This window comes from Sorex araneus, chromosome 11 (assembly GCF_027595985.1).
Source record: "Sorex araneus isolate mSorAra2 chromosome 11, mSorAra2.pri, whole genome shotgun sequence".
Lineage (NCBI taxonomy): Eukaryota > Metazoa > Chordata > Mammalia > Eulipotyphla > Soricidae > Sorex > Sorex araneus.
The window spans coordinates 34,709,387-34,722,683 of record NC_073312.1 but is presented as its reverse complement, the minus strand read 5'-3'; the positions used below and the strand labels follow the sequence as shown (position 1 = coordinate 34,722,683).

At 39.8% G+C, this 13,297-nt stretch overlaps 1 protein-coding gene across 1 annotated transcript in view; it reads left to right on the top strand.

Annotated features, from left to right (window-relative positions):
* BTAF1 (B-TFIID TATA-box binding protein associated factor 1) overlaps nucleotides 1-13,297 on the top strand; it is a 94,770-nt gene that overhangs the window by 35,141 nt on the left and 46,332 nt on the right. Inside the window, exons 12-15 of the mRNA XM_055119133.1 lie at nucleotides 1,114-1,254; nucleotides 8,458-8,582; nucleotides 11,264-11,384; nucleotides 13,007-13,111. Of these exons, the coding sequence (XP_054975108.1) occupies nucleotides 1,114-1,254; nucleotides 8,458-8,582; nucleotides 11,264-11,384; nucleotides 13,007-13,111 (492 nt within the window). The remainder of the gene's footprint in view (nucleotides 1-1,113; nucleotides 1,255-8,457; nucleotides 8,583-11,263; nucleotides 11,385-13,006; nucleotides 13,112-13,297) is intronic.

The window sequence follows — 13,297 nt, the reverse complement described above, 5'->3', positions numbered from 1 at the left end:
GAAGGCTGAAATAATAATAGTACAGAAGGTAATGTGCTTGCCTTGCATGCATTCGGCCCTGGCTTCCATCCTCAGCTTTCCATATGGTCACTGAGCACAGAGCTAGAAATTAACCCTGAGCACTGCTGGGTGTAGCATCCAGGATGCTGGTGTAGCACCCAGGATCACTGAAAAAGAAAAATAGAAAGGAAATGGAAAGACTGATTTTCAGTAAGATTACTCAGATAACAAGAGTAGCCTCTGGAGGTAATCTGGAGCCATCCAGGATCACTGAAAAAGAAAAATAGAAAGGAAATGGAAAGACTGATTTTCAGTAAGATTATTCAGATAACAAGAGTAGCCTCTGGAGGCAATCTTTGGTGGAGGCACTGGGAAGAATCTAATGTAATAATGAGAAGGAGGGAATAACTCTCCCTTTTCACTTCTCTCATACCCTGTTTTGTTGTCAGTGGCATTGAGTGAGAAATATGTTAAGATTCTATTAGAGGAGTATGTATATGTTGTATACACAGTTGAGTTTTTTTATCTTACCTCAGAGCATGTTCTGATCAACAAAATCACATTAATAAAGTATTTCAGGAATTGGAGAGATAGTATAGGTGTTAAGACATTTGCTTTGCACAGAGCTGATCCAGGTTTGATCACTGGCTTGGCCTAATGGTCCCCTAAGCATCCCCAGGAGTGGTCACTCACCATAGAGCCAGGAGTAAGTCCAACCGATTATTCCCCAACACTCCTCCCCTAATCTTACTTCCTCTAATAATAATAAAGTACTTCATACTCATTCTTTCTAAATGTAAAGTAAAATTAGTTCATAGATGTCTAATACTATTTTCATAAGATTTTTTAAAAATTGGAATTTATGCTTTCATGTGACAAATTTATTATTTATGTTTTAATACCACAATCTGCTCTCCTCAGGGCTCAGTCAGGGATTACTCCTGGCGAGGTTTATGGACCATACACGGTGTTTGGGATTGAATCTGGATCTGCAAAACAAGCACCTTACCCACTGTACTATCATTCCAGTCCCTCGTGGGAAGTTTTATGAACTGTTTAAGCGTAATAATTGTACTACAGAAAATTAATCTATTTTGTTGTACTACTTTACAGGATGTAATTAATACTTTATTACCTAAAGTTTTAACTAGAATAATAGAAGGACTCCAGGATCTTGATGATGATGTCAGAGCTGTTGCAGCAGCATCTTTAGTACCTGTGGTGGAAAGTCTTGTGTATCTTCAGACACAAAAGGTAAATGAAATATTTTTGCATTTTCTTTATATAAAGCTTATTTATATATGTATATAAGGTATTAGAAAAAACATTGACTACAGTTTTTTTCATCCTTTATTTTTCTTATGACAGTCCTCAGTTGTTATTGTATTATCTTTGGAAAGAGTGATCTGTGTTTATTAATCCAATTCCCCCTTAGATTTTACTCTTGGGTCTTTTTGTTTTGGTTTGGTTTGGGGCCCAATCTGACAGTGCTTGAAGAACCCCTGACTATCCTAGGGGTTGCAATACTCTGGGACTTTGCAGTGCCAGGGATCAAACCCTTTTCTACCACATGCTCAGCCCTTTATGTTTTCTCTCTAGTTCTACTCTTGGCTTTTATTATATTTACTTACTTTGGGAGGGGGGCCTCTCAAACAGTGCTCATGAGGCTTTAGGGTCTCGCTTAGCAGTTCTTTGTCAACAGGGCCTGTGGTTCAGTGTGAGGCCCAAGGATATAGTGCACAGGGATCCTGACTCTCTGGGATTAAATCAGGGCCAGACACATATGTGGCATTTATGTTAATTCCTGCTCTGTTTCTCTGGCCCTAATTCTTAATTTTCCTGTTTTTTTAAAATTTATTTATAGTAACCATGACTTATAATATTTTTGTTTTTAATTTTTTGGGGGCCATACCTGACTGTGCTCAGGGATCACTCTTGTAGGCTTGAGGTGGTACCAGTCATCAAATTGGCCTCATGAAAGGCAGGTGTCTTACCCACCTAAGGGTCTCTTGGGCCTTTTGTAACTTATAATTTTACAATACTGTCAATGATAGGGTATCATGAACACAACATTTCTATACCACACCTTCCATCAGAATGTCTATTTGCTTCCATCATTGTCTCAGGGGCCCCTCATTCCTCTTCCTCCTGCCTTAATACCAACACTTCCCTACGCCACCCCTGTCCACCTCTTCCTTTTCACTGCCACGCTTAGCTCAGTTTGGTAGACCAGTTCTTGGAGGTCTGTCTTTTGTTATTCCCTGCTATGCTGCTTTATATCTCTCACATGTGAGGAGTTCATTCTGTATCTGTTTCCTTTTGGCTGACTTCATTCACCATGTTACCCTCTAGTTCCATCCATATAAATGGCAAATTACAAACTCTTGGTTCTTAAACGTGAGATTTTTGTTTTGATATTAGTTATTTGACGTTAAATTGTTTTTGTCTGATCATTTTTAAGGTCTGTTTTCTTTTGTAATTTCAAAAACCAGAATACATATATTGGAAATACGACAAGCAGTATTTTAAAAGGGGGGTGGTGGTGGTGGTGGTGGTGGTGGTGTGTGTGTGTGTGTAAGAGAGAGAGAGAGAGAGAGAGAGAGAAAATGAGTTAAAAAAATCTCATTTTTGCATATAGGGAAACCATGGACTTGTGGGTATTGATGTTATAACCTGCCACTCTACTATACAAATCTATTGTTTCTAGGAGCTTTTTTGTAGGGTCTTTAGGATTTTTTTGCATAGTATCATGTCATCTGCAAATAGTGAAAGCTTGACTTTTTCCTTTCCTATGTGTATGCCCTTGATATCTTTTTCTTCCCTAACTCCTATGGCAGGTATTCCAGTATTAGTTGAGTAGAGTGTTGAGAGTGGGCAACCTTGTCTTGTGACTGATCTTAGGAGGAAGGCTTTTAGTTTTTCCCTATTGAGGATAATGCTTGCTGTGGGGTTATGGTAGGAGGCTTTGACTGTATTGAGGAAAGTTCCTTCAACTCCCATTTTGTTCAGGATTTTCATCATGAATGAGTGCTGGATCTTTTCAGATGCCTTCTACATCTATTAAAATGATCATGTGATGTTTGTTTTTTCTTCTATTGATATGCTGTATTATGTAGACTGACTTGCTAATAATGTTAAACCATCCTTGCATCCCTGGGATGAATCCTACTTGGTTATGGTGTCCAATGATCTTTTTGTTTTTTCTTTTTCTTTTTTTTTTTAATTAATTAATTAATTAATTTTATTATTGAGTCACCATGTGGAAAGTTACAAAGTTTTCAGGTTTAAATCTCAGTTATACAATGCTCGAATAACCATCCCTTCACCAGTGCACATATTCCACCACCAAGAATCCCAGTATAGCTCCACCCCGCACCCCACACCCCTAACCCCCCGACGCCCCAGCCCCCCCCCAGCCCCCCCCCCCCCGCCTGTGTAACTAATAAATTTCACTTTACTTTCACTTTGATTGCATACAATATTTCAACAAAACTCACTATTATTGTTTGGAGAGTCTCTCCTCTAAAGTGAGACCTGCTGAAAAGGAAGCATTAGATAATTTGTTTTCTATTGCTGAGGATGAAGAGGTATGAGGTCGAGTGACCACACTTAGCGGCCTCTCGGTTTTGGGTTTCTGTATTTTAGTATTTTAGTAACTAAGTCCAGAGAGATATATGCCAGAAGTTGCATCGTTGCCAACTTGTACTTCTCAGTTACATTATATTCCACATATGAGTGCAATCTTTCTATGTCTGTCTCTTTCTTTCTGACTCATTTCACTCAACATGATACTTTCCATGTTGATCCATTTATATGCAAATTTCATGACTTCATGTTTTCTGACGGCTACATAGTATTCCATTGTGTAGATGTACCAGAGTTTCTTTAACCAGTCATCTGTTTTGGGGCACTCTGTTTTTTTCCAGATTCTGGCTATTGTAAACAGTGCTGCAATGAACATAGAAATACATATGCCATCTCTACTATACCGTTTTGCCTCTCCGGGATATATTCCCAGGAGTGGTATTGCTGGGTCAAATGGAAGCTCAATTTCTAATTTTTTGAGAATCGTCCATATTGTTTTCCAAAAGGGCTGAACCAGTCGGCATTCCCACCAGCAGTGAAGAAGAGTCCCTTTCTCCCCGAATCCACGCCAACACCGGTTGCTTTTGTTCTTTGGGATGTGGGCCAGTCTCTGTGGTGTGAGATGATATCTCATTGTTGTTTTGATCTGCATCTCCCTGATAATTAGTGATGTTGAACATTTTCTCATGTGCCTCTGAGCCATTCGGATTTCTTCTTTAGGAAAGTTTCTGTTCATCACCCCAGTTTTTGATCGGGTTGGCAGTTTTCTTCTTGTGGAGTTCAACCAGTGCATTGTATATGCTTGTTATCAACCCTTTATCGGATGGGTACTGCATAAATATCCTTTCCCATTCTGTAGATTTTCTTTGTACTTTGGTCACTGTTTCTCTTGAGGTGCAGAAGCTTCTTAGTTTGAGATAGTCCCATTTATTTATCTCTGTTTTCACTTGCTTGGCCAGTGGCGTGTCAGCTTTGAAGATACCTTTGGCTTCAATGTCGTGGAGGGTTTTGCTGACCTTGTCTTCAATGTACCTTAGGGATTCTGGTCTGATGTTGAGGTCCTTAATCCATTTTGATCTGACTTTTGTACATGGTGATAGGTGGAGGTCTAAGCCCATTTTTTTGCATGTAGCTGTCCAGTTTTGCCAGCACAATGCAAGGATGGTTTAACATTCGGAAATCAATCAACATAATCCATCATATCAACAAAAGAAAAGATAAAAATCATATAATTATATCAATAGATGCAGAGAAAGCATTTGACAAGATCCAGCACCCCTTTATGATGAAAACTCTCGCCAAAATGGGTATAGAAGGGACCTTCCTCAATATAGTCAAAGCCATCTACCACAAGCCTACGGCAAGCATCATCCTCAATGGGGAAAAACTATGACCCTTCCCTCTGAGAACAGGGACAAGACAAGGATGCCCACTCTCCTCTTCTGTTCAATATAGTACTGGAAGTACTTGCAATAGCAATTAGGCAAGAAAAAGATATTAAGGGCATTCAGGTAGGAAAGGAAGAAATCAAGCTCTCACTATTCGTTGATGATATGATATTATACTTAGAAAACCCTAAAACCTTTACCAAGAAACTCCTAGAAGCAATAGACTCGTATAGTAAAGTTGCAGGCTATAAAATCAATACCCAAAAGTCCATGGCTTTCTTCTTATATGCAAATGGTGAGAGAGAAGAAAGCGACATGATAAAAGCTATCCCGTTCACAATTGTGCCTCAAAAAATCAAATACCTCAGAATCAGCTTAACTAAGGAGGTAAAGGACTTGTATAATGAAAACTACAAAACGCTACTTCAGGAAATAAAAGAAGACATGAGGAAATGGAAAAATATCCCCTGCTCATGGATTGGAAGAATTAATATTGTCAAAATGGCAATTCTCCCCAAAGCACTGTACAAATTCAATGCGATCCCTATAGGGATACCCTTGTCATTCTTCAAAGAAATGGAGCAAGCGCTCCTGAAATTCATATGGAACAATAAGCCCCCACGAATAGCTAAAACAATTCTTGGGAAAAAGAAAATGGGAGGAATCAACCTCCCCAACCTCCAACTCTACTACAAAGTGGTAGTCATTAAAACTGCTTGGTACTGGAACAAAGGCAGAGCAGCAGACCAATGGAACAGGGTTGAATACTCTGACACATCCCCCCAAATATATGACCATCTAATCTTTGATAAGGGAGCAAAAAAGGCGAAGTGGAGCAAGGAAAGCATGTTTAACAAATTTTCTTTTTCGTTTTGGGTCACACTCAGCGATGCTCGGTTCACTCCTGGATCTGCACTCAGGAATTACCCCTGGCGGTTTTCAGGGGACCATATGGGATGCTGGGAATCAAACCCAGTCCGCCTCGTGCAAGGCAAACGCCCTGCCCGCTGTGCTATCACTCTAGCCCCTGTATGATCTTTTTAATGAGCTGTTGGATTCTATGTGCTAGTATTTTGTTGAGGATCTTTGCTTCTGTGTTCATTAGGGATATTGGCCTGTAATTTTCTTTTTTTGTGTGGTATCTCTGTCTGCTTTTGGTATCAAGGTGACATTTGCCCATAGAAACTGTTTGGGAGTGTTCTTGTTTCTTCGGTTTCCTCGAAAAGCCTGAAAAATGATTGTTAGTAGGTCCTCTTTAAAGATTATGAAGAATTCACTGGTGAATGCATCTAGGCCTGGGCTTTTGTTTTGGGGAAGACTTTTGATTACTATTTTAATTTCCTTGATAGTGAGAGGTATTTCAGATCTTGGTTTAGCCCTGGGAGGTTATAGGAATCTCAGGTTCTCTTGTTTTGTAGCGTAGAGATTCTCAAAGTAGTTTCTGGTGATCTTTTGAGTTTCTATAGTCTCTGTTTTGGGATGAAAACTGAAAGGTTGTGCCCCCTTTCATTTCTGATTTGGTTTATTATAAGGTTCTCTCTTAGTGAGTCTTGCTAGTGATTTATCAATCTTATTTATATTTTCAAAGAACCAGCTCTTGGTTTCATTGATCTTTTGGATTGTTTTTTGAGATTCCAGCTCATTAACTTCTGCTCTGAGTTTTATTATTTCCTTCCTTCTGCCTGGTTTGGGCTCCTTTTGTTGGTCATTATCCAAGATAATTAGCCATGAGGTCAGTTTATTAATGTGGGCCCTTTCTTCCTTCCTGATGAACACTTGCAGAGCTATAAACTTTCCTCTTAACACTGCTTTTGCTGTATACCACTAGTTCTGGTAGCTCATGTCCTCATTCTCATTTGTTTTCAGAAATCTTTATTTCTTTTTTGACTTCCCCTCTAACCCACTGTTTGTTCAGCAGTGAGCGGTTTAATTTCCAGGTGTGTATTTGATTCTTCATTTCTGTGTGTGATTAACTTCTTTTTAGAGTGCATTATGGCCTGAAAAGATAATTGATGCAATTTCTATCTTCTTGATTTTATGGAGGTGTGTTTTGTGGTCCAAACATGTGGTGTATCTTGGAGAGTGTTTCATGTGCACTGGAGAAAGATGTTTATTCAACATTTTGGGAATGAAAAGCCCTGTATATATCTATTAGCCACATTTTAAAGGTTTAGAAATTATAAATCTGGGCTGAAGAGATAATATAGCAGGTAGGTCTCTGGAGCCCTGCCAAGAGTGATCCCTTATCACACAGCCAGGAGTAAACCCTGAGCAGTGTCAGGTGTTGGCTATGCCTTCCCCGCCTCCCCCAACCCCTCCACCCTCCCACCCCCACAAATAAAAAAGAAAGAAAGAAAAAAAAAAACCTAAAAGTTTAAAAGCCAGGACCAAGAGACTGGAGAAATAGTACAATGGATAGGTTGCTTGCCTTGCATGTGGCTGACCAGGGCTTAACCCTGGCATTCCATATGATGCCCTGAGCCCACTACGAGTGATTCTGAGTGCCGAGCCAGGAGTAAACCCTGAACACCACTGGATATGGCCCCAAAGCAAAAACAACAACAACAACAACAACAACAACAACAACAACAACAAAAAACAGGACCAGAGATACTACAGAGGATAAGATACTTGCCTTGCATACAGCCAACCTGTTTTGATCCTGGGCACATGTAGGGTCCATATGGTTTCTGAGCACCACTAGGAGTGATCCCTGAACATAGCCAGGAATAAATCCTCTGCACAGTTGATACGGCCCCTCCACCTCCCCTCACCCCCATTTAAAAATAAAAAGAAATTTTTTTTTTTTTTTTTTTTTTTTGCTTTTTGGGTCACACCTGGTGATGCACAGGGGTTACTCCTGGCTTTGCACTCAGGAATTACCCCTGGCTGTGCTCAGGGGACCAAATGGGATGCTGGGATTTGAACCCGGGTCGGCCGTGTGCAAGGCAAACGCCCAACCTGCTGTGCTATCTCTCCAGCCCCTAAAAAGAATTTTTTTAAGTGATGATTAGTATTGTTTAAAATGTATTTTTGGAGCTGGAGAGATAATACAGTGGTAAGTCGCTTGCAAATGACTCAATCCTTTGCAGTCCATCTGATCTGAGCACACAGCCAAGTATGGCCCCCAAAGCAAAAATAAATAAATGAAATGTATTATTGAAGTTTACTTAGAGGGTTATCTCTTGTCTAACTAAATTGATTTTAGTTCAGTTTTTTCATAAAATTAAGTACTTGGAAACTTATTTTCATAGTTCTTCCACCCTTAACCTGGCTTAAAAGGATAGGGACAGAGTAGAGTTTAATAGCATTTACTGAAGAGGAATTACTGAAGGTAAATAACTCCATTCTTTGCTCAAAACTGTCACTAACCATGTTTAGAGTTGTACTTGTTAATCATTCATTACTTACCTCTACTATTTGCTTGATGTGGCTTATGAATATTTTGTGTAAAATAACAATTCTTGATGACTGATTTTTATAGGTGCCCTTCATTATAAATACACTGTGGGATGCTCTTCTGGAACTAGATGATTTAACAGCTTCAACAAATAGTATTATGACTCTTCTTTCATCTTTATTAACTTATCCTCAGGTTCAACAATGCAGGTAATTTTTGTTAGTTTAATAAGGTAAAAAATGTTTACATAACTTTTCAGATAATTTAACCTAAAAATACATTAGTCTCACACTTTTTTTTTTTTTCTCTTTTTGGGTCACACCCAGCAATGCTCAGGGGTTACTCTTGGCTTTGCACTCAGGAATTGCTCCTGGCAGTGCTTGGGGGACCATATGGGATGCCGGGGATCGAACCTGGGTCGGCCTCGTGCAAGGCAAACGCCCTACCCGCTGTGCTATCGCTCCGGCCCCAGTCTCACACATTTTAAGAACAATAAATTGGTAGAGTTGGAGATACATTTCAGTGGTAGGCCACTTGCCTTGCATGTGTCCCAGACAGACAGTCATAAACACAAATATCTACACACTCACACCACACACACGATGACACAGACTCTTGTTTTTATTCATTAACATTTTTGCGTTGCTGGAAATTAAACCTTTGTGTATAAGGCTTTCCCTTTAAATCATATATATCCCTGGCCTCCCCCCAATAGCTTAATTAAGAAATTTGCTTCATGTAGGTGTTTTCTGATGTTGGAAGAAATGCAAATATCTTAAGGGTTATAATACCTTATGCTTTTATCATCTTTGAGTACTTTTATGTCTGTGCATCTGTTTGTTTTAATTTTAAGTAAATTTACTAAATCAGTAAAGAGAAGAAAGATTGGTGTTCATACGAACTTATAAGGAATACAAATAGTATTAAGAAGTAGGAGAGGGGGCACAGAGATAGTAGAGAGTTCAGGGCACTTGCTTGCTTGCAGCTGACTCAGGTTTGATCTCCAGCACCACAGTTGGTTCCCAAGGCACCTTCAGGAGTGATCCTTGGGTGCAGAGCGAGGAGTAAGCCCTAAGCACTGCTAAGTGTGGTCCAGAAAACAAACAATAACAAAAAGAGGAGAAATAGGACAAGGGTTAAGGTACTTGTTTTATAAGAGGCCAGTTCGGGTTCAATCCCTGATGCCATTATGATCCTCTGGTCCCGTGCAAAAGTGATCCCTAAGCACAGAGCCAGGAATAAGACATGAGCACCACCAGTTTGTTGCCCCATATCCCCCAAAAAGGAAGAAAGAAACCTGGCAGTAGTATTAATTAAAAGTAAAGGTAGGCTTGTGGAGAAGAATCACAAAAGAATACATAGTTAAACAGGCATATTTAAATGCTTCTTTATTATTTATTTACTTTTGGGTTTTGAGCCACATTTGGCAGTGTTCAGGACTTACTGCTGACTCTTTGTTCAGGGATTACTCCTGGAGCTGCTCAGGACCATATGGGATGCCAAGGACTAAACCTGGTTTGGCCGGGTGTCAGGGCAAGCACTTTACCCACTGTTCTAGTGCTCTAGCCCTGGCATATTTTTAAGTTAATGTCTGTTTTATAGAGATGTAGATTTCCAATTCTGCCTAATAGATCATTTTCAAATTATAGGTTACTTTTATTAATGATCTCATGAATATAAGAGGAATTCAGTGATTCAAATTGTTGGTATAGTTATGTCTTTTGTCTTGTAACTTAGTCACTGTCATCCCGTTGCTCATCGATTTGCTCAAGCGGGCACCAATAACGTCTCCATTGTGAGACTTGTTACTGGTTTTGGCATACTGAATATGCAACGGGTAACTTGCCAGGCACTGCCGTGTGGTCTAGATACTCTTGGTAGCTTGCCGGGCTCTCCGAGAGGGGTAGAGGAATCAAACCCGGGTCGGCTGCATGCAAGGCAAGCACCTTACCTGCTATGCTATCGCTCCAGCCCTTCTAACTTAGTGTAAATGTTAAATTAAAAGAATAAATTTCAAAGCTACTATTGTATCATAAACTTTTGTCATTTGATATGTTGCAAGATGATCCAAAAGGGGGATGTAAATAGTTGCCCATTGGTTTAGCTATGGGAAAGAAGTAAGGGTGTTTGCGATTCTCTGTATAGTTTTTGTTTTTATTTTTTGTGAGGTTTTTTTGTTTATTTGTTTTAGGCCACACTTGGTGATGCTTTGGGGCTATTATTGGCTCTGCCTGGGGGTCAGTCCCAGCTATCAGTGCACAAGGGACCATACAGTGCCAGCTATCAAAATACGGCCTCCCGCATGCAAAGCATGTGGTCTGCCTGTTGAATTATTTCTCTTGACACTATTTTTTGTTTGTTTTTTGGGCTGTATCTGGTGGTGCACAAGACTTATTTGATTCTTTGCTCAGGAAACACTTTTGGTGGAACTGTATGCAGTGCTGAGGATCAAATTGGGATCAACATGTGCAAGACAAGTGCCTTAATCCATGGATTCCTTCTCTGGCTACTATAGTGTATTTTGGTGTAGCTCTTAACTACGAGCTAAGATAAATGTCTTATTTTCCTAAAAATTGCTGTATTGAGAATAAGGGCAAGTTCAGGGGTTGGAGTGATAATACAGTGGGTAGGGTGCTTGTCTTGTATGAGGTTGATCTGGGTTTGATTCCTAGTACCCCTTATTGTCTCCTGAACCTGCCATGAGTCATCTCTGAGTGTGGAGCCCAGAGTAAACCCTGTAAACTTCAAGGTGTGTCTCAAAAACAGGAAAAAAAAGAGTGCAAGTTCCATTGGAAAATTATGATTTGATAAAAGTAAAATAGTTTGTGGTATAGAAAATTGTAATCTAATATTTTGTTTTTGTTGTTGTTATTGTTGCTTTTTTGGTTAGTATTCAGCAGTCGCTCACAGTTTTGGTACCACGTGTTTGGCCTTTTTTGCATCACACTATATCATCAGTACGAAGAGCAGCTTTGGAAACTCTTTTTACATTATTATCAACCCAGGACCAGGTAAGAACTAATAATTATATATACTAATCTCAACATTTATAAACATTAATTTTGTAGACTACATCTGTCTTCTAGGCTATTTTTGCTACATAGTGACCAGAAGAATAGTGGTGCTAAGAATAGTGGTGCTAGTAGCAGTAATTTGGTGATCATTTAGACACATCACTGTATCACTGTCATCCTTTTGTTCATTGATTTGCTTGAGCGGGTGCCAGTATCATCTCCATTCGTCTCTGTCGTGTGCTAGTGTAGCCCAATGGCGTACTGGGGGCTCTTTCAGGATCAGGGGAATGAGGACCGTCATTGTTACTATTCTTGGCATATTGAGTACGACACGGGTAGCTTGCCAGGTTCTGCCGTGCATATAGACACATAAGAATATCAATCTGTAGGTGCCATTTTTCTATTTTGTTATAGGTTGTATTCCCTGCACTTGGAATAGTGCATAATATAGAAGATGCTTCTAGTTAATACTTAATGAAAGATTGAATCTTTTCTTGTCTAGGGACCTGTTTTTCAAACTGTGGTTGACAGTCAGATGGTTGGTTAAGTCATCCCAGATTAGAAATTTACACTTGAAGCTCTGCAATAATTTTGTCAGTAGAATTTCCAAGTTCTTGTTCTCTCTTTAGGACTGCTCAATCCTAAAATCATGATATTTTTTCCAAGATAGTGTGCCTCAGTAGTTAAATATTGAAGTGCCTACAGAAATCACTGGGTAATATCAGTGTGTGAATGGAATCTGTTGATGAGCTAGGAGTCCTTGCTCTGTTTGTAGAAGACTTTACTTACTAGCTTAAGGTTAATCTGACTATAGGTCTAACAAAATAATAGAATTAGGAAAATTATATCAGTTAGGAAAACTATATCAAAACTATATCAAAAACTATATCACCTTTTCCTTTATATCACCCGCTGTACTATTGCTCCAGCCCCAACTGTACAGTCTTCTTATGATGAACTATTTAACTCACAAATGGTCAAAGAATCACTAATCACGAAATCCCGTTGATTGTCGAATTTCTCGAGCGGTCTCAGTAACCTCTCCATTCGTCCTATCCCTGAGATTTTAGAAGCCTCTCTCTACTCTGCCTAATGGTGCCACATTGGAGGCTCTTTCAGGGCCAGGGGAATGAGATCCAGCTTGTTACTGGCTTTGGCATATGGATACATCTTGGGAAGCTTGCGAGGCTCTCCCATGTGGTCAGGAAACTCTCAGTAGCTTACTAGTTTCTCCCAGAGGGAGAAGTAGGTTATAAGATATCGAAGCAGCCCCATGCTTCTGGGAGCTTGCTTTTAAGTCTCTGGCTGTTGGCCATTGATGGGATTACACACACCCGGGTTCCTCTGCCGGTACCTTCATGCATGAGGCTTGTCCAAACGTGTGGAGAGGGGCCTTGAGCATGGCTGTGGCTAGATTTCGGTGGTCTTCAGCCACCGGGAGCTCTGCTCGGGGCGGGGAGGGAAGCTGGAGCCCATTCCCTCCGAGGGGCCCCGCCTGGGGAAGACAGGCGTGCGGGCAAGAGACTCTCTGCCCCATATAAAGAAGTTGGTCAAAGAAGCTCGTACTTAAAATTAATGGTGTATATTTTATATAGCTTTTATTTTGTTTTTATTTCTAGAATTCTTCATCTTGGCTTATTCCTATCCTGTCTGATATGCTGCGACACATTTTTCAATTTTGTGTTTTAGAAAGCAATCAGGAAATTTTGGACCTCATTCACAAGGTATGAAATATGTTTGTACTTCCTTTCTCAGTGACTTTATAGATTACTAGAAATTTTCAAAATTCCTCTCTGTTGGTCATGGATTTTAGGAAATTGGAAATTATCAGAGAGATTCATAAAGTCTGAAGATCTGCAGAGACAGGAAATAGTTGTTTTATTTTCTGTTTTGGAATCATACCTGGTCGT